Raw genomic sequence first — 27,717 nt, 5'->3', positions numbered from 1 at the left:
CATACCATCCATCCGGCATTCGGTTAGTTCCAACGACTCGAGGTGGAAGCAGTTGCTGAAAATTGCAACTATCGTCTCTTTCTTCACCTCACACCGCATAAGTGAGAGCATCCTCAAGAGCCTTAAACCTTTTGGAGTGTTGTCAGGTATCTCAAATTTACATGAGCGCAGCTTCAAATCTTGTAGACTCTCCAAATCCGAGAAGTTGATCGGGATCTCCATAACTTTTTTGGATTTGGAGAAATCTAGGGCGATATCTTTGATGTTTTTATCAAGACATGTATTGATCCACGAGATGACTTTATCTTCTACACCAAGATGATTGATAACCAAAACTAACCTGTCAATCTCCGATCCTTTGTATTCATTGAATACTTTCTCGATGATGCTCACAACCTCTGACTGACTACGACGACGTCTTCTAGAATATATTCCACTGAAGTCGAAGTCACGAGATTGTATAGCTGTATTCACAAATCTTTTGGACAGAGTACGATTTCGTAAAAGAGATTGCACTGGAAGATACATGGAGATGATGTGCTCCACCAGATCGTCAGGAATTGTCTGAGTAAGTTTTGTGATCTTATTTGAGGATCCTTCCATTTCTCTTATCTTTTGGAAGTAGAAGCTATGGATTTGAGATTTCACTAGTAATAAGATATGATATATATAGATTATATTATGGGAAAGAAATATTGATTATCATTTGCTTTTGTTTTAGTCAATTCTAGATTTCTTTCCTTTTGTCATTTAAGAAATATAATAATTGACAATATATTTATTTCTATATATTAATTAATTAATGTTTACAAAAAACTTTAGAGCTATTTATTGCCAATAAAATTAATATTTTCTATAGAAATTGTCTACATGTTAGCTGTATGAAACTTTTTTCCATATTTTGTTAGTTTTATTGCTAACTTGATTCCAATATGTGTCAAATGAAATTATGATTTTGACAGATAAGAATTTGTTACTTTGTATTTTGAGCTAATTAATTAGAAATTTAACTTTTTATAAAAAAGACTGGATTATCTTTAGAACAAACTTAACAGTGTGTGTTTATGTTAATTAATAAATATATACAGATATATTTTAGAGCTATTTCTTACCAATAAAATTAATATTGTTCTATAAAAATTGTCTACATTTAGCTATATAAAATGTTTTCCATATATTAAAGGTTTTATTACTAAGTTGATTCAAATATGTGTCAAAAAAGAAATTATGATTTTGACAGATTATAATTGGAACTAATACATTGTAAATTTGACTTTTTTTGAAAAAAAAAAGACTGGTTTATATTTAGAAGATACTTAACAACACGCTTACTTATGATAATTAATAAATACAGAAATATTTTAGAGCTATTTCCTACCAATAAATATTTGGGGGGGGGGGGGGGGGGGGGGGGGGGGGGGGGGGGGGGGGGGCAGAGCTTGTCCTGACTTAGGGGAGGCAATGATCTAGACAGATGCCTTGCACGTCCATTTCTCACGCCAAAAGCTGGTCTTTGCACCATTCCTTACTTTGCATTTGATGAAGACTTGCATAATTTCTCAGCTTTCAGCAAACACTTTCAAAGCCAAGAATCCTTAATTTTTGCTTTTATCTCCCAGAAACGTGTTTTTAAGAGTATAATGCAAAAATTGCTCACATTAATAAAAGTTATGATACATAAATATGTTAATATAGAGAACAGCTCTCACAGTAATCGTATCGATCCAGTTTCAAAGATACATAAATGAGATAATCTATAAAATATTGTGCAAGTGTATTCTTAATCAGGCAGAGTAAGAGCAGACGTCAGCAACTTTTTTTTAAACTTCATTAAATCGGAAGTATAAACTTTAATAATAGATAGATCAACTGTTTTTCCGACATTTCATATATGATGGATATGGCCACTTTTTAGTGCATGAGTATAAAAATATGTTAGCATAATATTAGTCTAAAAGCAATGATACCAATATATATAATCCCAAATAAATTCAAATCTAAATAAAAGAAAGAGAAACAAGAATTCATAATAGAAGATAAACAATAAAGAAACAAAGCCAGTTCAAATCAGAGAGAAGACCATAAGAAAAGAAAAACAAATTGTATCTGAGAACTGTGATGTTTCAAACACATCAAAAGAGCTACGATAGTTTGTTCCGGAACAACCTGAGTTCAAGCTTCAGTAACTCTGATCCCAGGAAATATGCTATTGATAAAATTTAATCTTGCATAATCTGGTACGCAAGCATTGATCTTCTCTTTTTTAGCTATCACCAACTTGAACTTCACTAGAGATGGTGCGTTCTTGGCAAAGAACTCCATGATATCAAGCTCATGCGGGTAGCCTTTATATCCGAAAATCTTGACTTTCTTGAGAAACCCCAAACGGTACTTGTTGTTCAAGTTACTCTGGATTTCATCCTTATGATCCATCTCCCAGAAAGGCAAATGAGGTGCGAAGGTGAAATTGTGAATCTGCATATATTAAACACAGCTCATTGGTGAGAGAGAGATATATATATATATATAGAGAGAGAGAAAAAAAGAGAGACGTACATCGATCACAACTCCTTCGAGTCTAGGGCATTCTTTGAGGAATTCAGCAATGTCGAAAAGAGTGCAAAACGTAGGAGCTTTAAAGGTTATCTTTAATTTTGTTAAGTTCTCAAACCTGAAAGGCAGCTTTTTCAGTTTTCCTCCTCCTACGTGTTTATAGGTGAGAGCCTACATACAATAGGTGAAAAAACACCATCAAAACTCGCTCTAAACAAAAAATAAAAATAATGATTATGTTCTGTTAGTATAAAACTATGACTCATTTTAAGTATATCTTATGTAGTGAAGGAAATCTCATTATACAAAAACAATATATCAAAAACTAATTATGAATCTAATAAATGTGCGAATATAAAAAACTTGAAAGGAAAAAGATATATACGTATTAGATTGAGAAAGAATATTAATTTACCTCAAGAAAGATTGTTGTTGCTGCGAGGACAGAAACGTTTATAAAGAACCTCATGTTAATAACCACAAAGAAACTTCTATCGTAATAACTCGGACTAAAGTTCCGATTGTAATGGAGGTTTACGTCTTTAAGTGCATATGTTCTCTCAAAGTTAAATGGAATGACATATCCATTGTATTTGTAGATTTCTAAAGAGGGTGCATCCAAATGGATGTTCCAAAGCCCTCGCATAGAAGACAAAACAAGCGACTTGAATTTCTTGTGATCCTTAGCCTGGATGCTCAACATACCATCCATCCGGCATTCGGTTAGTTCCAACGACTCGAGGTGGAAGCAGTTGCTGAAAATTGCAACTATCGTCTCTTTCTTCACCTCACACCGCATAAGTGAGAGCATCCTCAAGAGCCTTAAACCTTTTGGAGTGTTGTCAGGTATCTCAAATTTACATGAGCGCAGCTTCAAATCTTGTAGACTCTCCAAATCCGAGAAGTTGATCGGGATCTCCATAACTTTTTTGGATTTGGAGAAATCGAGGGCGATATCTTTGATGTTTTTATCAAGACATGTATTGATCCACGAGATGACTTTATCTTCTACACCAAGATGATTGATAACCAAAACTAACCTGTCAATCTCCGATCCTTTGTATTCATTGAATACTTTCTCGATGATGCTCACAACCTCTGACTGACTACGACGACGTCTTCTAGAATATATTCCACTGAAGTCGAAGTCACGAGATTGTATAGCTGTATTCACAAATCTTTTGGACAGAGTACGATTTCGTAAAAGAGATTGCACTGGAAGATACATGGAGATGATGTGCTCCACCAGATCGTCAGGAATTGTCTGAGTAAGTTTTGTGATCTTATTTGAGGATCCTTCCATTTCTCTTATCTTTTGGAAGTAGAAGCTATGGATTTGAGATTTCACTAGTAATAAGATATGATATATATAGATTATATTATGGGAAAGAAATATTGATTATCATTTGCTTTTGTTTTAGTCAATTCTAGATTTCTTTCCTTTTGTCATTTAAGAAATATAATAATTGACAATATATTTATTTCTATATATTAATTAATTAATGTTTACAAAAAACTTTAGAGCTATTTATTGCCAATAAAATTAATATTTTCTATAGAAATTGTCTACATGTTAGCTGTATGAAACTTTTTTCCATATTTTGTTAGTTTTATTGCTAACTTGATTCCAATATGTGTCAAATGAAATTATGATTTTGACAGATAAGAATTTGTTACTTTGTATTTTGAGCTAATTAATTAGAAATTTAACTTTTTATAAAAAAGACTGGATTATCTTTAGAACAAACTTAACAGTGTGTGTTTATGTTAATTAATAAATATATACAGATATATTTTAGAGCTATTTCTTACCAATAAAATTAATATTGTTCTATAAAAATTGTCTACATTTAGCTATATAAAATGTTTTCCATATATTAAAGGTTTTATTACTAAGTTGATTCAAATATGTGTCAAAAAAGAAATTATGATTTTGACAGATTATAATTGGAACTAATACATTGTAAATTTGACTTTTTTTGAAAAAAAAAAGACTGGTTTATATTTAGAAGATACTTAACAACACGCTTACTTATGATAATTAATAAATACAGAAATATTTTAGAGCTATTTCCTACCAATAAATATTTGGGGGGGGGGGGGGGGGGGGCAGAGCTTGTCCTGACTTAGGGGAGGCAATGATCTAGACAGATGCCTTGCACGTCCATTTCTCACGCCAAAAGCTGGTCTTTGCACCATTCCTTACTTTGCATTTGATGAAGACTTGCATAATTTCTCAGCTTTCAGCAAACACTTTCAAAGCCAAGAATCCTTAATTTTTGCTTTTATCTCCCAGAAACGTGTTTTTAAGAGTATAATGCAAAAATTGCTCACATTAATAAAAGTTATGATACATAAATATGTTAATATAGAGAACAGCTCTCACAGTAATCGTATCGATCCAGTTTCAAAGATACATAAATGAGATAATCTATAAAATATTGTGCAAGTGTATTCTTAATCAGGCAGAGTAAGAGCAGACGTCAGCAACTTTTTTTTAAACTTCATTAAATCGGAAGTATAAACTTTAATAATAGATAGATCAACTGTTTTTCCGACATTTCATATATGATGGATATGGCCACTTTTTAGTGCATGAGTATAAAAATATGTTAGCATAATATTAGTCTAAAAGCAATGATACCAATATATATAATCCCAAATAAATTCAAATCTTAAATAAAAGAAAGAGAAACAAGAATTCATAATAGAAGATAAACAATAAAGAAACAAAGCCAGTTCAAATCAGAGAGAAGACCATAAGAAAAGAAAAACAAATTGTATCTGAGAACTGTGATGTTTCAAACACATCAAAAGAGCTACGATAGTTTGTTCCGGAACAACCTGAGTTCAAGCTTCAGTAACTCTGATCCCAGGAAATATGCTATTGATAAAATTTAATCTTGCATAATCTGGTACGCAAGCATTGATCTTCTCTTTTTTAGCTATCACCAACTTGAACTTCACTAGAGATGGTGCGTTCTTGGCAAAGAACTCCATGATATCAAGCTCATGCGGGTAGCCTTTATATCCGAAAATCTTGACTTTCTTGAGAAACCCCAAACGGTACTTGTTGTTCAAGTTACTCTGGATTTCATCCTTATGATCCATCTCCCAGAAAGGCAAATGAGGTGCGAAGGTGAAATTGTGAATCTGCATATATTAAACACAGCTCATTGGTGAGAGAGAGATATATATATATATATAGAGAGAGAGAGAAAAAAAGAGAGACGTACATCGATCACAACTCCTTCGAGTCTAGGGCATTCTTTGAGGAATTCAGCAATGTCGAAAAGAGTGCAAAACGTAGGAGCTTTAAAGGTTATCTTTAATTTTGTTAAGTTCTCAAACCTGAAAGGCAGCTTTTTCAGTTTTCCTCCTCCTACGTGTTTATAGGTGAGAGCCTACATACAATAGGTGAAAAAACACCATCAAAACTCGCTCTAAACAAAAAATAAAAATAATGATTATGTTCTGTTAGTATAAAACTATGACTCATTTTAAGTATATCTTATGTAGTGAAGGAAATCTCATTATACAAAAACAATATATCAAAAACTAATTATGAATCTAATAAATGTGCGAATATAAAAAACTTGAAAGGAAAAAGATATATACGTATTAGATTGAGAAAGAATATTAATTTACCTCAAGAAAGATTGTTGTTGCTGCGAGGACAGAAACGTTTATAAAGAACCTCATGTTAATAACCACAAAGAAACTTCTATCGTAATAACTCGGACTAAAGTTCCGATTGTAATGGAGGTTTACGTCTTTAAGTGCATATGTTCTCTCAAAGTTAAATGGAATGACATATCCATTGTATTTGTAGATTTCTAAAGAGGGTGCATCCAAATGGATGTTCCAAAGCCCTCGCATAGAAGACAAAACAAGCGACTTGAATTTCTTGTGATCCTTAGCCTGGATGCTCAACATACCATCCATCCGGCATTCGGTTAGTTCCAACGACTCGAGGTGGAAGCAGTTGCTGAAAATTGCAACTATCGTCTCTTTCTTCACCTCACACCGCATAAGTGAGAGCATCCTCAAGAGCCTTAAACCTTTTGGAGTGTTGTCAGGTATCTCAAATTTACATGAGCGCAGCTTCAAATCTTGTAGACTCTCCAAATCCGAGAAGTTGATCGGGATCTCCATAACTTTTTTGGATTTGGAGAAATCTAGGGCGATATCTTTGATGTTTTTATCAAGACATGTATTGATCCACGAGATGACTTTATCTTCTACACCAAGATGATTGATAACCAAAACTAACCTGTCAATCTCCGATCCTTTGTATTCATTGAATACTTTCTCGATGATGCTCACAACCTCTGACTGACTACGACGACGTCTTCTAGAATATATTCCACTGAAGTCGAAGTCACGAGATTGTATAGCTGTATTCACAAATCTTTTGGACAGAGTACGATTTCGTAAAAGAGATTGCACTGGAAGATACATGGAGATGATGTGCTCCACCAGATCGTCAGGAATTGTCTGAGTAAGTTTTGTGATCTTATTTGAGGATCCTTCCATTTCTCTTATCTTTTGGAAGTAGAAGCTATGGATTTGAGATTTCACTAGTAATAAGATATGATATATATAGATTATATTATGGGAAAGAAATATTGATTATCATTTGCTTTTGTTTTAGTCAATTCTAGATTTCTTTCCTTTTGTCATTTAAGAAATATAATAATTGACAATATATTATTTCTATATATTAATTAATTAATGTTTACAAAAAAACTTTAGAGGCTATTTATTGCCAATAAAATTAATATTTTCTATAGAAATTGTCTACATGTTAGCTGTATGAAACTTTTTTCCATATTTTGTTAGTTTTATTGCTAACTTGATTCCAATATGTGTCAAATGAAAATTATGATTTTGACAGATAAGAATTTGTTACTTTGTATTTTGAGCTAATTAATTAGAAATTTAACTTTTTATAAAAAGACTGGATTATCTTTAGAACAAACTTAACAGTGTGTGTTTATGTTAATTAATAAAATATATACAGATATATTTTAGAGCTATTTCTTACCAATAAAATTAATATTGTTCTATAAAAATTGTCTACATTTAGCTATATAAAATGTTTTCCATATATTAAAGGTTTTATTACTAAGTTGATTCAAATATGTGTCAAAAAAGAAATTATGATTTTGACAGATTATAATTGGAACTAATACATTGTAAATTTGACTTTTTTGAAAAAAAAAAAGACTGGTTTATATTTAGAAGATACTTAACAACACGCTTACTTATGATAATTAATAAATACAGAAATATTTTAGAGCTATTTCCTACCAATAATGTTAATATTTTCTATAGAAATTGTTTGCATGTTAGCTATATAAAAGTTTTTCCATATATTGTAGGTTTTGTTACTAACTAACTTTCAATATGTGTCAAAAAAAAATTTATGATTTTGACAGATCTGTAACTACTTAGTCATTTGAACTAATAAATTATATAAATTTGACATTCAATTTCCTCTAATGACATTATTTAGAAAAATAGCATAAAATTTCTATCGCAAAGTTAGATTTGACTTCGTGGATTTGATAAGCATTTTTTCCAAGTTTACTACGAAATTCAAAAACCCATCTTATCGCTTCAAATTCACAAATCACTACAAAAATTTGCTTATTTTCAAATAATACTTATGAAGATTTATTTCTTCTTTTTTTTTTGTTCAGATTAATGAAGATTTTAGAATAAATAGCCCACTCCTCAAAAAGGTACAAAAAAAAACTAAAATTACCATTGAAATTAAGATGAGACAAATAATTATAGACAAGATTCTCTATCAAAAAAATCACTTCAGCATGAGCATAATATGAGGTAAGAATGGTATGAGAAGCAAAGCGAAAACAACGATGAAAAGAATAATGGCATAACAAGTCCATTTCCTCGAGCTCTTTTGGTACTCTCTTGCATCTTGAAGCTGGTCTGTCCCTCTTCTCACAAACGAGCTAGCCTTCGACACGTGGCTTTCAATGTCATTAGTTGCTGACCTTGTGCTTCAACCAAGCCCGCCATGTCTAAAAACACTTGGTGAAGCTCTAAAAGATTCTTCTCTATCTCTTTCACCGCGTCATGTCTCTCTTGAATCTCTGATATGGTGTCTAATATTTGGCCTCTCCCTTGTTCTTGTATCGCTTTCTGGAGAAAATTCTCGCTTTCACCGCTCGAAATCAAGTTCTCAATCGTTTGTTCGTCTGCCTTTCTCCGGTTATTGTGAAATATCTGCAACAATTCCAATGTTTTTGTACGTCAACACATCAAACTTCTATTTTAAGTACAAGAAGCTTTTTACCTGCGTTCTACGGTTTCTTTATACTCAGCGTTCATCCGTGCGCGCAGACCTTGAAAACTATCCATCAAGTCCTTAAGCTTTTTCCCTAGTCCACTAACAACAGACGTCCTGGTCCTATCGGTGGAAGAGCCAGGGCCACAACCAGGGACATTACGGCTATTAGCATTTGCCTTTTCAAGCGCCTCCAGCTTTTGTTTGATGATCTTGACTCTCTTGAGGACCTGAGCAACATCTCCATCCATCTTTTGCTCGAAGTTCCTTAACTTTGTTGGCATTGTGTACCGTTTTGCACTCTTCGTTCGAATCTTGAAGCTTCTTGTAAAGAGTCTCTATGCCTTTCATGTCATCTTTGACATTTTCGACATCCTCGAAGAACTTATCGAGGTTCATCGTCTCTTTACCTGCTTCGATATCGTCCATTTGGGCCTGTTGCTTCAGGTCCGTGTACTTCTTAAACGAACTGGGAGAATAAATCATTCATTTTTTTTCTATTTGATTTAAGAAAATTTCACCAAGTGTATGCAAATTATATACAAGAAACAAGTTCTATTTGATATATTATTTTGGGTTCAAGGGACAATGATCTTGATGAAGATCATCATCCTCTGCTTGGGTTACGAGGAAGAAGATGGGGAAGATTTGTTTTCCTATTTTGGAAGAGGTTCGCAACTAGTTTTGTTAGAGATGGTTTGTTTGTTTTGTTTGGAGAAGAGACGCACGACCAGTTTTGGAAACTATCCAAAAATAGCCAATGACAGAGCTTCCTGTTAAACCAAATTAGCCCGATGAAAACCTCCAAAAGCTCTCTTCTTTTGGATGAGTCTCACAAACGAGCTCTCATCCCTATTTATGGAAACAAAGCACTCTATTTAGTATATTCAGTGACTAGGCATGGTTTAATTTAGGGGATTTGAGTATTTGACATAAGAGAATCTTCATGATTTTGCAAAATAAAATATTTTTGGATCCAATTGAACAACACAGACACATTGCAGAAATGTTTAAAATAGGAAAATGTAAAGCGTACGGTATATTCAAAGTGAACAACACAGCACACTCGAGAAAGATCTGAATGCAGATCAAAGGAAATTATACAATCAAAATGAACCACACATAAGATGATAAGAATCTCAATCCATGAAATGAAGGATCTTTGGACCTAAACGAACAGCTGCTAAAGAAGAAAAACAAATACTCTGATTGAGAGAGCCACTTGGAATTTAGATAAGACTTAACAAAAATAACCATAGCCAAACCAAATGAATAAACACAAACACGCTGCAAGATGAAATAGAAATGCAAAAGATAGAAGCTTGGCATTTTTGATCTAAATAAAGCAAAACCCAAACGTTAAATCCAATAAGAAACACAAAAAGACAATGAATAACATTAAATCCAAATGAACAACACAAACACACACCATACTAGAGGAAGAAGAAAGAGAAAGCAATAGTAAGACGAAGCGATGATTCTGATTTCCAACTTGAAGAATCCCAATCCTGAGTAATGGATCTTTAGACAGTGAACCGATTTGGCTAAGGAAGAAGAAAAAAAATTAAAGAATGTGTTAGTAACACTTTTTTGTGGAAAGCATTGAAATTGAGAGGCACAACAAATTCTCTCTATTATGCGATCCAATTTTACATAAATTTTTTTTGCAGAGGATCATATATCTCTCTCGTGTAAGAAATAAAAATAACTCAGTTTAATTAAAAGAAATGGTTACCCGATCAAATGAACCAAACTTCACTAGTAACAAAGAACGTTATATAACTCAAGCATAAGAGAATGAGAGTAAAGATTACCCGATTTATTGAAGGCAAGAATCGATTTTTGGTATCTTCGTCCTCCCACTCAAGGTCAGTTTCCACGGTAAATATTGCAAATTCATCAAGTCAGTGGATACTTGTAGCATTTAAGGGAAGCTTTCTCAGCTTTGGACACTTCGATACATATATGCGCATCAAAAATGGAAAGGGGAGAGGACTCCAGTAGATACTCTCCAGCTTCGGCAAATTCTCCAACCATAAGAATTCTAGTTTCAGAAATGGGGTAATAGTAATACCTGTAAGATCGGTTGCTTTCTCTTTCTTTATTATTTCTTCCACTTCTCTTGAATCTTTAATATGTAGGTAGACAAGATTTGGTGCGAACAATATCCAAGAGAGATCCTTCATGCTATGGCACTCACTTATTGACACTGTTGAGATGTTGGTAAAGCATGATTGAATTGTCGGATTATTAATATCCGAGACATGGCTACTTGTCACCCATAGCCTACAAAGATTCTCAATACTATCCAAGGATGATAAATCGAGTGGCTTTTCTTGATCAAAATCGATAATCTCCAGATAAGTTATGCAGTTTGCCAACCTTTGATTCCCTAATATATGCTCCAAACTTAACTCAGCCGATACCGTTATCATTAGAACTTGTAGTTCCTCCAAGAGCTGCAGCTCCTTTAATACACTAACATCTCCATGAACATTAGATCTAAACAGACTCAACACTCTTAAACTCACCAACCTTGATATCCCACTGATACTACTAAGTCTCTCTGTAGAATATAAAATCAGGTGAGTTAGCTTTTTCAACTCTTGGAGACCAACTGGCAGTTGCTCTATACTTGTCACCGACAAGTCAAGATACTGCAAGGAGACCAGCTCTGATATCTGCTCTGGAAGTTTACTCAAGTTGTAATTCTTCGACAAATCCAAAACAACTAGCTTTTTCATAGACTGAAGGAATTCACCCGAGAGATTCTCCAATTGATTTTTTTGGAGGAAGAGAGTTGTAAGTTCACAACACTTGGAACTGCTGCATGGTATCTCTACAATCTTATTCTTCATTAATGACATCCTTCTCACAGCTCCCCAATCCTTGACTTGTGGTATTTCAACTAATCCGACGTTTGCTTGCACAACAAAATTCTCTTTTTGTTTTCCAAAATCGGATGCAATCCACAGAGCCATTTCCGAACCACGTCATGCATCCCAACAAATTCTGTGCCCATCTCTGTCAGCAAATTTGCACGTATAAGGGTACGAAGCATAGCATAGCCCTTATTATACACTTCTTTTATAACTTGGTATGCCCCCAGAATCCCTCGCATATCCATAAGTGTATCAAATCCTCAACAGGTACCGTTTCATCTTCTGGAAACAGAGCACAATACAAGAAACAAGACTGGATTTGTTCATCCCCCAAGCTATCATAGCTGAACTTCAGAACGGGAAGAATTTCATTTTTTATGTCATAAAACTCTGCAGCAGATCTAGTTAGAACATCGACGGCATGCTCCCATTCTCGTACCATTGTTTTAGATGACATTGCCTTACCAATGACTTTAAGCGCTAGTGGCAGACCACGACACTTATCAGCAACCCTTCTTGCTAGCTTGACAATGCCTGGATCTCTTCTTAATGTATTGTCTCCGACTTTGCTTTTAAACAATTCCCATGCTTCATCTCGTTCCAAACATTTGATTTCCATTGCGTCATGATCCCCCATCCGCCCACATACTTCCTGAGAACGAGTGGTGAATGCTACTTTGCATCCACTTTCTCTGGGAACACCAATGGCATCTAAATCCACCTCCTCCCATATGTCATCCAGCATCAAAACAAATCTCTTCCTCTTTAAATCGTCGTATATATCAGCGGCCTTATCACTTTCATCTTTTTTCTTCCACTCGTCGTTACAAAGTTGTAGGTTTGTTGCAATGCCTTCTTGAAGCTTTGAAATCGTTGCGCCTTGAGACACTACGAGCCCAAATCACTACGTCAAACCTACCAGCTATTTCAGCAAACTTATTGTAGATTTTCTTGGAAAAGGGTAGTTTTGCCTACACCACCCATACCGTGCAGACCCATGATTCCGACTTGGTCTTCCATAAGGCGTTTCCATGCCTTCTCCAGCATTCTATCTTGACCCAATCGTAGGCTGAGTAGGCATCTCCTCTACTACAGCTCTCGGAGTAGGCTCAACAACCTCTTCAAAATTACCCGCTAATTTAAGTTCCTTAATGTCTTCCAGCAACAAGAATACGCTTTTCCCATAATTGTAGCTCGAAAATACATTTTTTGAACATAAACCACAGAAACACAACTTTTGAAGCTGAACGGGACTATCACTAAACACATTATTAAATTCTGTGTCGATGTTATCCACACGGGTAAGCCATACCTGGACAGCTTTACGCTTTTGTTTATGGCGTGTCTCCTCTCTCACTACCTTGTTCTGCACCTCATCTTTTTTTGCTCTGAGATCTTCCATTTCCCTCTCCAGATCCCTGAGATTCTCCTGAGGGTTCGAATATAACCTTTATCACATAAACATCCAATGATTCGATCCAGTACTTTCAACACTAGAACATTGGAAAGACACAATATTCCCCATGGTGAGAGAAATTTTCAGTAGCAAACAACGAAGCTAAAAGCTGAAGCTCATCAAGAAGTGTTTCAGGTGAAAAATATTGGAGATAGAAAAAGACCACTGGAGGACTTTGATTATTCTTATCTTTTTTGGTCAGCTAGAGTCCACACAAATAAAATAGATTTCTGGCAATAATATTAGTATCGAATGACTTTTCAAAATGACAACTGTATGTCATTTTAGTATAGACTATTATAGAGTAAAAAAAATTAATTGAATCTTTCTTTCTGAACCCACAGTAGAGTGATGATTCAATGTATTAACACTTTTTGAACGCATTTGAATTGAAAGGCACAGCATTATTCTATTATGTGACCCCATTATTGAAGAAAGATCAATATCAGTTTTGGAAAAAAATGGTGCATATCTCATGTTAAACTAGGGTAAACTTGGGAAAAATCAAATTATAACTCAAAGCAGAAGAGAATGAGAGTGATGATAAATCGAATGGCTTTTGAAGAAAGGCATATGGTTTTTTTACTTACCTCAATGAAATTTGAACAAAGGCCAATCACTTGGCATGACTTGAATCATCAGAGATTTGAACAATTGGCATGTCTTCTCTTTCTGTCATCAGATGAACAAAATATCCATCTTCTCTGCTGTACTCATCTGTCATAACCAGCAAAAACAAAAAAAAATAGCCAAAGAATGTCATCACCACCACAACCAACCTCCGAAGATTTAAAACATTGCTAGCTTAGCTATTACAATTTCAAGAATTATATTGCAGTAGACATGAAGTTGAGAGACCTAAATAAAACCGCAAAATTAACGACAGAGTCGCTATCAAATACAACGGCATCGCCAAAGGCCCTGTTTGGCTAGTAACCAATGCCTATGGACTCGTAAGAACATATCTGGTGCATACATACCCCAAAATCAACAAGATCACAGTGGCAACAACAATCCAAATGGATCCTACAAAAACCATAAACCTTACAATGTTTACTAATCTCTGAATCCTGCAATTTTTTTTTTATGAGAAATCACAGCAAAATCGTCGAGGGTCAGAAGCAAAACACAAAAAAAATAGTGAGGCGGATTTTCCAATAAATTACAGTACCAATTCCAAATTGCAAATACTCGGGGAACAGATCCAAGACCCGAGAAAACTCTAGAAGAATCCACTATATGCTTAATCAAAATTAACCTTTTCGCTTTAATTGGCTTTATATTTTCCCAAAAAAAAAAATTTAAACTTGTCGACAATATTAAGCATCGTCATCACAAATCACAAATCGAGTCAAGATTTGGGAACTAAAAGATTAGGGGATGGGTGTAGGGAGGCCCGCACGAGGTGAGTTCTGCAAAAGTAAGCAGCGTCAACACATCGGCCAGCCTATAACCCCTCCATAAATTCTTGCGCAACTTTTATGTTTTACGTTAGCGCTGCGACCGGTTCTCACCGACCGCTTTGTTTTCCTTACTCATTAGTTTAAGGCAAGTTTTAACAGTTGTTCTCCATCACTATCTTATAGTAGCTTAGCTAGGTCTTTAATAGCTTATGGTTCCGATGTGGGACAAAAAATTACTCTTAATAGCCTGCTATGAACAAATAGGCCCAATGTTAAAAGAGAAGCCCACTTTTTGTTGAAGCAAAGGAGCCTTAAAAATATCAAACTATAAATAAAAACGTTTGTCGAGCTTTTATGGGCTTTTGTGATTCGACTGGACACTGTTATGGTACGGACGCTTGTGTGGTTCAACTTTGCATTAGGTTAGCTATACGCTTGTGTGGTTTCCCTTCAAACGTTTGTGACTTTAGACCATTTCGATCAAACGGTTGTAGTACATCCGATGAAATTTTTGTGACCTCACTAATTAGTCTACAGGGCTTTTGTGGTAAACACTTGAAAAAAACTCACCTAGACTATAACAATCGTAGATCTTGCATCTATTTACATATTGAAATCAAATGAATTCAATAACACAAAAGCCATACTTTTGAGCAAAGTACTAAAGTACTGATTAAACTACCTCGTACGCGTATTTGACTATACCAAACACACGTTTAGGATATTTAGTTGGTAAGTCATTCTATCTACCGAATATATTGTCGTATACTTTGCTTAATTTATTTATCATTTCCTTCAATATTTTTTAAATAATATAAACAGTCAAAGATTAGTATGTATCAAACATTTATTATATTTTGTCTCCTTACATACCTATTTTATCCATTCACATTATCTCCTCAGTTGAACCAAAAAAAAAACCTAAAAGAAGAACCGAGAAGATCATATCTACAACGTCCATATTATTCAACGTCTTCTGAAACGACACGTTTCGTATCTTGTAAGCTCTGGCCGGTGCACAAGTAACTTATCTTCATATAGATTCTCCTTAAAACCGTTGTGATACTCGAGAAATTACCGGAACTAGATGGCACCATCCATATCCGCAGACTATAGCGCGTGACGCCTAGGCAGAGGCCTGTTGAACGACACATGAAGTTTTGTTCTCCTGGATAACCCAACTCGCGAATGGTTGGCGCGTTAATGTGAGTGAAACCCGGGGGTTGAAGAAACGCACAGTCTAACTCTATACCGTTGGACGAAAATGACGGTTACCCATCACTAGAAAACAGTTGATAAACGTTGTCGTTTTCTTCTTTCGCAGTTTCTACGAAAATCCTAGGCGAAGACTCTGATTCAATGATGTCTGAGCTTTGTGGAGCAACCATTTGCAGCTTTTTCAGACTAAAACCAACCCAAGTTTTATGCTGTGGTTTTACGATCAATTGGGTCTATAATATTTTATTTTATAAGGTTGCGCGTTATGCATGCACGTACATATACGGATATACAAGGTAAACCAGGTTTTAGTTTGTGGTTTACTAGATGAGTGCTAACAAAGATCGTTTCATTTTTGTCGTCGTTGTGACACATTAGAGAACATGAGTGGAAGTATTGTATTAAACCAAAATAAGAAATTTCGCCTCATACTCTATTAGATTATCATACAAGCGAGTTAACACTAGCTAAGCTTGGTAAGACGTACCCTTTTTAATTATATTACGAAAGAAAATAAAACATATATATGGAAAAAAGCCCTGTCTCAAGCTGATTTGGTTGACCGACCAACAATTTTATCTTTTTAACCAAACAAATAAAAAACTTTATGGTGACAGAATCACAGAAAATAGGATATATAGTAAAAGCAACAAAATCTAAAAAAACAAATAGAAAAAGAGCGTTACAGTCGAGTTTTTCACGCGTTTGCACTTTCTAATTTTCATGTCACTTAAAAAAACACAAGAACTCCAAAACATTGATAACATGAAGAAAAAAATGGATCTACAAAAAAAAAAATTGTGGATGGAGAATCAAGTTAGCTTAGATTAAATCATTTTTCTTTTCATCATTAAAGAAAATACTCACAAAAATAATTATGTATACTTTTACAGAAATAGCCTATATATATTGTCAAAAAAAACCTATATATAAATTTATAAATCAGGACTTTCCACGTTTTTCTATTGTTGATTAAAAAAGTAATGGTTAATAAAGTACCTGTTGAATGATTTAGAAAGAAAAAATGGTATGTCAACAATAAGATTATAAATAAATATTTCAATTATTAAATTAATTTTTATTTGTTGAGAAAGCTTAAACTAATCACCAAAGTACAAATATAATATGGTTTCTCCCTTTTTCTAATTTAGTATTATTTAAATGGAGAATCTTTAAAAGTAAGAAATTCTCCATGAAACCGCTTAAGCCACTTTCAAGGACACTTGACTGAATTAAAAATACTTATATTTAAACTGCGTGCATAATGTTATACATATATTCTCAACATGCATAATGCATATTATTTGTTTTTCGTTGCATAATGTATTCTAATTTGTAGAAAATTGGTGAATATTGGTAATAGATATCAATCAGAAAGAAAAGAAAAAAACTGAAAGCAGTGGTGCCACTTGCGAAGTTAACTTTGGAGATGGAGCACTGAGGACTACAGCTGGACACGAGCACGAGCAGTGGGGCTGCAGCTGCTAAGTGCTGGCTGGCCCAAATGGGTCAAAACCTTTCCTCATATAACGGTCCAATATATGACCGTTACATGTAATATAGTAATTATTTATTTTTTCATCTAAAAAATATACTTTTCGAAAGCTCCTTTTGATTTACCAAATATTCGAACTTTTGTGGTTTGCACATACACGAAATTCGATTTTGAGAACCTTCAATATTCGTAATAGAACTCTAGAACGTTGTTACGACGCTCCATGAGTTTTTTTTTTTTTTTTTGCAATTACATTAATTTTGTATAGTATATGAACAATTTATTGGGCTATTCCGCAATTCAATAAAAAAATTTGGATAGATTTGGATGTAATCATCAGTTAAATAATAAAGTAAAAAAAAAAAAAAAAAAGTCGTTATATGGTCAAAATAATTTAATTGGAAAACAAAAAAATGATGTAAGCAAACTTAGTCCATAAGCTACATTTGCACTTTACCTCGACAATACTTTAGTCCCTTGAATCAAGTGTGTTGGTTAATTTTATACTGTATTGAATAAGTGAATACTGAATACTATATCCTTTGCCCCCACACTCATGTCACTAATACACACCACTTTATTGGTCTTTAGTCTCTAGACTAATCTGGTTATATGTGCCCATCAATTATTCTAATTCAATAACTTACGTAAGAAATATCACCCTACAAATCAACATTAATATCTGAAATTTGTATAAGTGTATAAGTAACTATTGCTAAAACCATTCCTTTGCTATATAGGAAATAAGAACAAAAAACAATTTTTTAAGACAAAAAACAATTTCGCTTAAAATATCAATGGCTCTGATCTGACCTCTGACTCTGAGTATAGATGCTTTGGTATTGTTTTTTTTTTTCTGGTAAATCAAGTGGCCATTACTCGAGTCCAGAATCTACGTTCCTATGATGGTCAGTCAAGTGGCCGCTACTTGAATTCAGGATCTACGTTCCTATAATGGTTAAAGATATCGTAATGGATATCGTACTTTCTTATATTACATAAAGTATTTTGATATGATTGATTAGGTTTGGAGATTTTTTTTTAATTTTCTATTTAGTATCTACAGCCATATTGAAAATAATTATCAAACTAGAATTTAAGTTTTAAGAGGTACGTAGCCTTGCAAGTAGATTGTCGAAAACTCAAATTGGTTCACAATCATATTTTACATGTCGGAAACAAATATTATAAATAAATAAAAAACATAATTCGACAACCTTATATAGAAAACTCAAAACTACAAAGAAAGGTTTTGTAAATCACATCACTAAGAAATTTTCATGACATTTTTTTTAACGTCATTCATACAAAAAAACAAGGACGACAAATTACAATTTTTATTAGTGATGTGAATTACAAAAACGTAAGCGAAAACACGTCACATGAAATAACTAAAAATATCTACATATTATATATGGTATGTGATTGTAAATGATATGTGTAAGATTATCGGGACAAGTTCGTGGAAAGTACTGTAAACAATTAGATATGTCATTAACAAAATGTAATCTAGAATTCTTCATTGACTTTCGTAGCTTAAAACAATCATTCCTTACTAATTTGATATTTATATTCTCATACTTAAAATTAGACCAGTAACTTTCAAAACTTATCAAACATTAAAAAAACCCTAAAAAAAAAAAAGAGTAATAAAACATGATACATCAAGTATTTATTACACACATATTTTTACACGTAACAGATAATTTAGTTCCATGGTCATCGTTAAATTATGTGACGATAATGTAAATTAAAAAAAAATCGAGTGGATTAAACCGGACCCATATCGCCATCACTCTCCATAAATCCTTACCGTCCATCTAAGTTAGCGTAAATCTAACGGTGGATATCGTAATCATACGCTACTTTCCCTCCCTATATAAATTGAGAACAATGATGGTGAAGCGGTGTACCGTACACACATACCCATACGAACCACTCACAATCCTTTAAAAGAGAGAAGAGAGAGTAATTAAAAAAGCTTTTAGTTCGGATCGGAAAAAAATGGTTTCGTGGATGATGACGATCAAGGCGGTGCTACTCTCTAGCGGCGTCGCCTCCGTTGTTACGTTACTTAAAGTCTCTGTACCTGTAGCTGTTGATTTCTCCGTCTCACAAGCTCCGATCTTATGGAGCTCTTTGTTGTCGTGGCTGAAACCGCCGTATCTCTACGTTGTAACCAACGGAATCATCATCACTATCGTTGCTTCTTCAAAGTATTACCGAAGCCACCATGACCGTCATGAAGAAGAAGAAGATGAGATTGTTGTATACGGTGGAGGTGGTGGTGGTGGTTATAAGATCCAGACGGAGGAGGAGCTGAGTGTGACTCAACATCAAGCTCCTCCGCGGATGTTGGAGGTTAAGGATTTGGATACCGGTGCGCATTTCGGTTTCGTTGTGACGAATCCGGAGGTGGAGGAGCTGGAATTGAAGGCGGTTACGGCGGTTGAGGAGGAGAAGGAGGAGATTACAGATGCGGCGGAGACGGCGACGGCGGAGGAAGATGAAATTAAAGAGGAGCTTAAGAATGTGATTATGGTGAGAATTCAGATCTCGTTGAGTCCGATTTCGTTCCGCCGCCGAATGTTAATCAGAATCGTCTTCCGCCGAGGATGATCGAATCGGAGAATCTTCCTCCGACAATTGAGAAGCCTCTGGTTGCTTCAAGGATCGGTCATCGGAAATTGATGAAAGCAAGCCAAGAAGGTATACTGATTTGATTCTTTCACTTTAAATTTTTTTTTTTAAAAAAAAACAGAGGAAGAAGATGATGACGTCATGTTAAAAAAACGGTTAGGTAGATTGAAAATTCAAAACTGGCGTCGAGAACACGCGTCGGTGGACCAAAGGGTAAATTCGTAATTTAAAACCTTTTTTTTTGTTGTTGGTTTAATTCAGGTGGGAGAGCTTTGAGAGTGACGAAGCCGAAGAAGGGGAACGAGACGTTGGAGAACACGTGGAAGATGATAACGGAAGAGAAGAGAAAGTTATACCGGAGATCTGATACGTTTGGCCGTGGAGATTCCGGCGGTGGAGGTGGTGTTGACGGCGAGGCGAAACCGGTTTATAAGAAATCGGAGACGTTTAGGGACAGGACTAATTATTACCAGTCGTTAGAGACGGCGAAGATGAGGAAAGAGCCGTCGTGAGTCAGGACGAGTTGAATCGGCGAGTGGAAGCGTTTATAAAGAAGATTAATGAGGAGATGAAGTTGCAGAGAATGGAGTCGCTCAGACAGTACAAAGAGATAACTAGCCGTGGGGTTTAAGCTCTTCTTCTTCTTCTTTTTTTTACTGCTTTTTTTTTTCTTTAACTTCGTTTGAATTTTTTTATTGGCTCTTTTTTATACACAGTAAAATTAGGACAAAAAATAGAAAAAGAAGATTAGTTAGGTGTCAAAAAAAAAAAATTACAGTGAAAGAAAAAAATCTGTTGATTAAATTTGTGAAGCTTGAGGTTTTTTATAGTCAATGCTTTGAAGGGTTTTTTTTTTTTCTTTTTTTGGGGGTGCATGTGTGTATAATTTTACTAAGCTGTAAATTTGGTTTGTAAATATTAATGTGTTGGTTGGTTTTACAAGGAAAAAAAAATATACTAATTGAATATATACACTTGGTTGTTATAGTATTGCTAATTTGCTATGATTGTTCTACAGAATTTGTCCATATGAACGGGAACATTAGTCATTTCTCTTAATTATTTATAGACATGAGAACATTTTCAATTTATATTTTAACGTGGAAATATAAATCTTTGGACAAACTTAAAAGTTCAATTTGGATTTAATTAATTGGTTGTATTGCAGTACCGCGCACGTAAATTGTGGTAAGGTTTCTTGTAAATTAGTAGTTTTTGAAGAAGAGTTTGTTAAAGTGTAAACACTTTAATTCATTAACTTCAAACTATATATGTTGTCACGATCGCGCATATCTAAACTAATAAACCGACTAACTTCCGTCTCTAACTAACTTTCATGATTACTTACTCAGTTACTTGATCTATACTACTATATCTATATCTATATGTATGCACACTCGATCGTATAGAGATTTTAGTTAAGATGTAAGCAATTTGTAACTGTTGTGACATGAAAGAGTTTCAAAGAACCATTTACAAGTTTTTTGGACAATTTATTTTTCAGGCAATGTGATCATCCATCTATTTTAAAAAAAATATTTACGTAAAAGATGTGTAGATCTGATGAAAGATTGTGTAACCACATTGTCGTCTCACGTATTAGCCATATTTGAATAATATATATATATGAATTTTGGGCTTACAAGAAACAATGGAAGAACCAATAATATAACTTTCCATCGTCTTATGTTTGATTGACAAATGGATTGTCCAATTATTGGGATTTTGTAGGAAACAATGAAAGTACCCATAAACATTAGCATGTAAGCCATCGACTTGCGGTTAATCTAAGAGATGATTACTTTTTACTCTCCTTGTTATCCATTTATTGTTTTCTATCTTTTTTCATTTGAATATCCAATAATTCACCATATTTTTCTTTAATATGATAAAAACTAATTGTGTAAGCAATGCTATTGATCAATCCTAATAATACTTTGCAAAGCATAAAGATAAGTCTAACAAATACATATATCCGGCAATATAATGAACCCCCCATACACATTGATTTTAGTTAGGTAGATCTCGTATACTCATGTATTTGAATATATGAATTCTTTTCCATTATATTATAGCATCATAACTATCATTTGAATTGATGTATTTGTTCAGTGAATCTCCTCTAGCATTATGATAGAGAACATCTTTCTAACAATTAACTATGATATAAATATGTATAGGATAATGTTATTTTTGTTGTCACAACCATTCGACATTTTTCTAAACAAATATACAATGAATTTTCAAAGATTTGAACTTGTTTATAATTTGGACAGTCTTCTAGAAAAAAATACAGAAATATACAAGCATTTAAACAACAAAAATTAAAGAAAAATACTAGAGGTGCATACGAAAAATCATTTTCATGGAATACGGTGGGTGAACCAAATACACTTTGTAGACAAGTGGGGTTTGTTTGTGAATGAATTTTTCTTTCTCAATTAGACTTTTCATAGAATAAAAACACAAAACAAAGGTCCCAAAGAAGTTTTTATATCGTTGAAAAACAAAATTCAACTCACATCAACTATAATTTCGAAAACAATATGATAAAAGATAATACGACAATTAGTGGTGTATCATGCATGTACAAGAACACCAACCACTAAACTACTCAAATATGGAAAATTAGTTGGAATGATTCTAACATAAGTTAAATGGTTTTAATTATATATAATATAAAATTTGGAAAATTAGTTGGATTGAAAATTCAAATACTTATAAATAGAAAACAAAGTTTGTTTAAGAAAAACTAAAAGTAAGTAGATGATAGTTGAGGAACTTAATGGCACTTTCTGTTATGTCTACGTGAAGTGGGAAAATTATCTATCGACACACACATCTGTTGTCTGCAATAAAGTCATTTTTGGGTTTGTATTTGCCAAATTGCAGTAAGACCATCATGAGAATGGACCGACCAGATTCGGGTTATTTCTAAGAGAGTATGACTTTGAGATAGAGACATGAGTCATTTATTCCTTTTCCCTGTTTAATATTTTTTATTTTAAAATTATTCTATCTTTTTTTTCCAACAAATTTTTTTTTTTCAAGTATATGTTTATTTTTCCTTATTGGTTACTTTAAATTCTGAAATGGTATCATGAATTCATGTATCTCCATATTCTCTCTCACATACATTTCTTGTTCTTGTAATTTTAGAGCAGAATATCTAGCTTGTTCATCGAGATTGTTGTTTTCTATTTTGTTTTTTTTTGTAAATTCTATTCCCGTTGCTAGGGCTACCAATCATAAATTAATGTCCACTGAACCAATAAAACCATAAACCTATACCAAACTAATAAAAAAAAATTATACAAAACCAATTAAAAACCGAACCATTACCAAACCATAAACCCGAGTGTCCACCGCTAATCAAAACTCAAAACAATAGTATTTTCTAGTGCAAAAAGTCAAGTTCGTCTATACATATAATGTGACTATTATTTCAACTATCACCCAACTCCTCCTCGAAACCAATTAATGCTTTGTAGCTATTAGGCTATATAATTAATTCCCTTATAAACAAACAACTACAAAATCCTTTACATATAACAAAACATATAAAACATTTTTCTCTATAAATAAACATTTCTCTTTACTTCACGAACCACTGAATCAAGAAAACCAAATCCAACTCCTACACAAAGAATGATTACAAAACTCAGTCTCCTCTTCATGATTTTGCTTCTCACACTTACACTCTCCCACTCACGCCCCCACTCGACCCGAATCATCAACAGGATCCTACTCGGATCAGCTCAAGAAAAACTCCAAAGGTAATAATAACAAGAATGACAAGGGCTATGGATCATCTGGGGGATACTTTGGACCTGGAACCGAACCAGGAACCGGTTTTGGTTTACCGGGTTTCAGTGGCAAAGATTGGGGAAACATTGGTGGAGGATACGGCGGTGGTTACGGGGGACCTAGTGGCGGATATAACAAAGGAGGTGTGGTGAGACCAACGGTGATTTGTAAAGAGAAAGGTCACTGTCACATGAAGAAGCTGACTTGTCCCGCGAAGTGTTTCAAGTCTTTTAGCCGTTCCGGAAAAGGATACGGTGGTGGTGGGGGAGGCGGGTGGTTGCACCATTGATTGTAAGAAGTGTGTGGCTTATTGTTAAAAATGTGAATGTCGTGGTAAAATGTTTATTTATTTAATATATTATGTTATATAGTCTTTTCAATCTTTCTCGATTTGGTAAGTTTTCATTTATCTTACAATAAATGATACTATATCATATGGTTGGTTACTTTAACCAAAAATGTTCCTCAAAGGCCTCAGAAAGACAGAAACTACTACTAGTACTACATATAGCTTTCTTTTTTTACCCGTAGTAAAACATCAGTGGATACAAAACGTTATTTTCAGACTAATCTCTATGACATGTTTAAAAACTAATTCAAGATTATATGTGTTAAATAGCCACTGATGTTATATAGAAAGACAAACGCAACACAAAACTTAAGTGTGGATGTAAGATGGGTTCTCATAAATTCCAACTAATAATCCCAAAATGGGTATGAATCTGAACTCTCACTTTTGAACAAACAAATTTACATGAGATAAAGGTACAAGGAAAAATTGAATCTTTTTTTTTGGTTTACAAGCAGAGAGAGGGATAACGAGAGAGAAAGGCAGAATCTGAAAATTGAAAGTAACAGTGAAGATTAGGTACACAAACCAAGAATTTTACAAGGAGAGCTCTCAAACAGCGGCTCTTAAAGCTCCTCTTGCCGCTTCCCTTCTCATTTGATCTTGTTTCCCGCTGCCTCGGAAGTACATATACACTTGCTGCTCAAAACAATACAAATCCATCCCAAAATCAAAATGTTAAGAAAACGATTACAGATGTATAAAACCATGTTCAAAGACTGATATATTAGTGATGGGAGGTGAAGAGAGACCTGAATAACCCATATGCTAACCACTGATTCGAGGCAGAAAAATCCAAATCCAATGAAGTAGAAAATCTGTAAACAGAACACATATCAGATAATTGATCCATATGATCAGCTCATGCTTCACGCTTTTTTAATATCTTAGAACTCTTTTTAAGATCCTCGAAGACCAGTAAAGGGTGAGAGAGCTTACCCCAAACAATTGCTTGACCGCTTAAGACATCTATTGCAGGTAAGATCCCACTGATACAAGAAAGAAAAGTCGATTACAAAAAAAAGGTTAGAGAATTTTCCAAGAACAATGGATAACAACTACTTGTACAGCTATTATTTAGTGGAGTATGCTAGTTACAGGTACCAGAATGGTTATCAAGATTCGAACAAATTTTTTTTTGTTGTTTGCTTTGGTAAATGAGGTTTCTCCACTCTCAGATTACACAAACACAGTGACAAGATCAATCTTGAATCGTTTAGAGAGTTCTGTAAAAAAAGGAACTTACGCAAGAGATTTTCCTTTGAAGACGACAGGTGGGGCAACAGCAGCAAAGACGCAGAAAGCAATGTGGAGCTGCACCAAGAACAAGGTGTCAGAAGTAATTTTTTATATCAAGCATAAATGTAAGAAAAAACCATAGAAGTTATAATCGTTGCGCACCATGTAGAACAAGAAAAACCATCCAAAGCTCAATGCACTATCGGTTCTGCAAACATTCAACAGAAACGTGATAAACTCAGTAACATAATATTCTGAACAACAAATCCAGACTTTGAAAGTAGAAGAATCCAAGTAAGAACTGAAGGCACGGTAGAGTGGCCGATACCATAACACATAGCTCCTGGGACACCCGCTATGAAGTAAATAACAGCAAGAAGCCATATCGTCACTCCTGCAAGACATAAAACCAAACTCTTGTTAAAACCAAGACATATCAGTTAAGAAATCCTAGAGGAGAACGAGCAAACTTTGAAATAGACTAAAAAACAAACCTTCTCCTTTGATCCAAGCTGTAGTAACGGCAATGATATTCCAGAAAAGACAAAGAACCAAACCTGCCAAACATGAATTACATGTGTGTCAAATAAATGAATAAAGAAGCAAACGAGTATAGAAGGAAAAAAATGTAATCCTTTAGATTTGAATATAAATGCAGGAAAGATGAAGTATTTGCATCAAATGGAAATTGTTAACTTGGGACAACAAAATATGTACCCAAATACGTCGCAAAAGTAACATATTGTAGTCTTTGGAGATGAACCGGAATTTCATTTGCAATGTCATGGTGTATAATAGGGAAGAAAGGCGGCCAGTTTTTCACTTCGATAACAATTCCAGCTGCATAGAGAGAACCGCAAAATTCATAACTTTGATAGCAGAAAAAACATATCTAAGTTAAAACAGTTAACAACAAGTTCAAATCTCAAGGACACAGCTAGGAAACAAAGAAAGGCTTGAAAAGAGTATATTGTAGTACCTCGTGCAGCAGCATCTTCTTTCCGTTTGAGGTCCTACATAGTACATAGAACCACAAAATAAAACATTCAAATGAATAACAACAACACCGTTGCTAGGTAATGCGAATTTCAAAAGGTTTGAAAATGTATACAAGGAAACAATCATGTCTGCACACATAGAACCATTGCAAAGAGCTATCTAAAGATTACAATTCTTTAAAACAAGAGTCAAAGTCTCCAGTACACTTAACTCATAGATCTTTAAAAAGAACAAAAACTGAGAAAAAGATCAAATGAAGGAGAAGGCTCATAGTGGATAAGTCAAAGCTTTTATCTTTTAACTAATTATAGCAGTCAATATACCTGCTCCCGTCTTCTTAGCTCAGCTTCTTTGGCTTGAAGTTCCTTCTCTTTCTTCTTCAAATCCTAGATTCCCAAACAAGACACAAAACGTTAATCACTACTAACTCCAAGATCCACCACCTAATCACCCAAAAAAAACACATATAATATAATTAAAATCTCTAATCTCTAACCAACCTGTGTACCACCAGGTCTGTCAAGAGGAATGTCTACTGTACGACCATAATCGAAACCAACAGGCTCCGGAGGCAAAGGCGAAAGTCTCGAATTCGATGCAGGTGGAACACCTTTAGGATTCTAAAACAACATAATTGGATTCACAAGCATCACACAAATCAGTTCAGAGAAAAGCATAACAAACCTCAAGAACAACACTTGATCAATCAATCAACCAAAAAGTATAGATTTCGATACAAAGGTAGAAACTTTATCAAATCTTTCATTACAAAATCTCTTAAAAACCTCAATTTCATTGAACCCAGTTCCAGATTTTATCAAATCAACAGCAGAAACTTAAACCCTAAGTAAAAAAACCCGATAAATTTTTACAAGATTCAAATCCGAAAACCCCATAGATTGAAGAGCCATTAAAAGTTGTAGTTTTTACGAGTTAAAATCCCAAAAGTCAAAAAAAGCTTACAGCGAAAGGATTGACTTCTTCTTCCTCAGCGAAAGGATTTGGATCATAACGATTAGCCATGGCTATGGAAGATTAAAGCTTCAGACGATTCAACGTGCTTGATAGATAGATAACTGAAGAAGAAGGAGAAGAAGACTTTAGAAATCGATCTAAGATCTTGAGCACGGACCGAGGAATAGCCCGAACGTTGAAGTCAAGCTCTATATCTAATATGCAGACATATACTTAATTACACAAAAGCGTGTCTTATTAAATTAGTAAATAATATATTTTGGGTTTATTCTTGTTAAATGTTAATCATCTCTAATCTGATCTGATTTTATTTTTTAATCTTCCTTAGTACTTTTTTTTTTGACAGCAATCTTCCTTAGTACTTTACACTTAATATTTCAATATT

The 27,717-nt window shown here is 34.2% G+C and overlaps 2 protein-coding genes, 2 non-coding genes and 4 pseudogenes across 7 annotated transcripts; 2 read left to right on the top strand and 6 right to left on the bottom strand.

The window, feature by feature from the left end:
* Nucleotides 1-1,969: 1,969 nt before the first annotated feature.
* LOC147939487 (FBD-associated F-box protein At1g61320-like) lies at nt 1,970-3,907 on the bottom strand. The gene is made up of 3 exons (XM_087464405.1): nt 2,969-3,907; nt 2,557-2,724; nt 1,970-2,475 (listed from the first exon to the last, which is right to left on the bottom strand). Exons 1-3 carry the CDS (start codon nt 3,854-3,856, stop codon nt 2,173-2,175), a joined length of 1,359 nt encoding a protein of 452 aa, XP_087320531.1. The 5' UTR covers nt 3,857-3,907; the 3' UTR covers nt 1,970-2,172.
* A 1,295-nt stretch (nt 3,908-5,202) lies between these two features.
* Nucleotides 5,203-7,234, bottom strand: LOC147939486 (FBD-associated F-box protein At1g61320-like). Its single transcript, XM_087464126.1, has 3 exons — nt 6,202-7,234; nt 5,790-5,957; nt 5,203-5,706 (listed from the first exon to the last, which is right to left on the bottom strand). The coding sequence occupies exons 1-3, from the start codon at nt 7,087-7,089 to the stop codon at nt 5,404-5,406; spliced, it is 1,359 nt and encodes a 452-aa protein (XP_087320252.1). The 5' UTR covers nt 7,090-7,234; the 3' UTR covers nt 5,203-5,403.
* Nucleotides 7,235-8,375: 1,141 nt separating this feature from the next.
* On the bottom strand, nt 8,376-9,359 carry LOC147939485 (syntaxin-124-like; annotated as a pseudogene). The gene is made up of 2 exons (XR_015567096.1): nt 8,879-9,359; nt 8,376-8,808 (listed from the first exon to the last, which is right to left on the bottom strand). The product of XR_015567096.1 is annotated as a syntaxin-124-like (transcript).
* Nucleotides 9,360-10,278: 919 nt separating this feature from the next.
* LOC147939484 (putative disease resistance protein At1g61190) lies at nt 10,279-13,276 on the bottom strand (annotated as a pseudogene). The gene is made up of 2 exons (XR_015565523.1): nt 10,684-13,276; nt 10,279-10,413 (listed from the first exon to the last, which is right to left on the bottom strand). The product of XR_015565523.1 is annotated as a putative disease resistance protein At1g61190 (transcript).
* Nucleotides 13,277-14,596: 1,320 nt separating this feature from the next.
* Nucleotides 14,597-14,759, bottom strand: LOC147939483 (U12 minor spliceosomal RNA). The gene has a single exon (XR_015567746.1). It is a non-coding gene; the product is annotated as a U12 minor spliceosomal RNA (small nuclear RNA).
* Nucleotides 14,760-19,238: 4,479 nt separating this feature from the next.
* On the top strand, nt 19,239-20,767 carry LOC104714462 (uncharacterized). Its single transcript, XR_015565792.1, has 2 exons — nt 19,239-20,032; nt 20,225-20,767. It is a non-coding gene; the product is annotated as an uncharacterized LOC104714462 (transcript).
* A 2,753-nt stretch (nt 20,768-23,520) lies between these two features.
* Nucleotides 23,521-24,153, top strand: LOC147939482 (uncharacterized; annotated as a pseudogene).
* Nucleotides 24,154-24,487: 334 nt separating this feature from the next.
* On the bottom strand, nt 24,488-27,524 carry LOC147939481 (secretory carrier-associated membrane protein 3-like; annotated as a pseudogene). The gene is made up of 12 exons (XR_015565212.1): nt 27,321-27,524; nt 26,858-26,977; nt 26,681-26,743; nt 26,338-26,371; nt 26,076-26,198; nt 25,853-25,915; nt 25,663-25,752; nt 25,521-25,569; nt 25,366-25,433; nt 25,066-25,108; nt 24,872-24,937; nt 24,488-24,758 (listed from the first exon to the last, which is right to left on the bottom strand). The product of XR_015565212.1 is annotated as a secretory carrier-associated membrane protein 3-like (transcript).
* Between the last annotated feature and the right edge of the window lie 193 nt (nt 27,525-27,717).

The sequence above is a fragment of the Camelina sativa genome, chromosome 9, assembly GCF_030686135.1.
Source record: "Camelina sativa cultivar CO46 ecotype springtype chromosome 9, ASM3068613v1".
NCBI lineage: Eukaryota > Viridiplantae > Streptophyta > Magnoliopsida > Brassicales > Brassicaceae > Camelina > Camelina sativa.
This window is presented reverse-complemented; position numbering and strand designations above follow the sequence as displayed.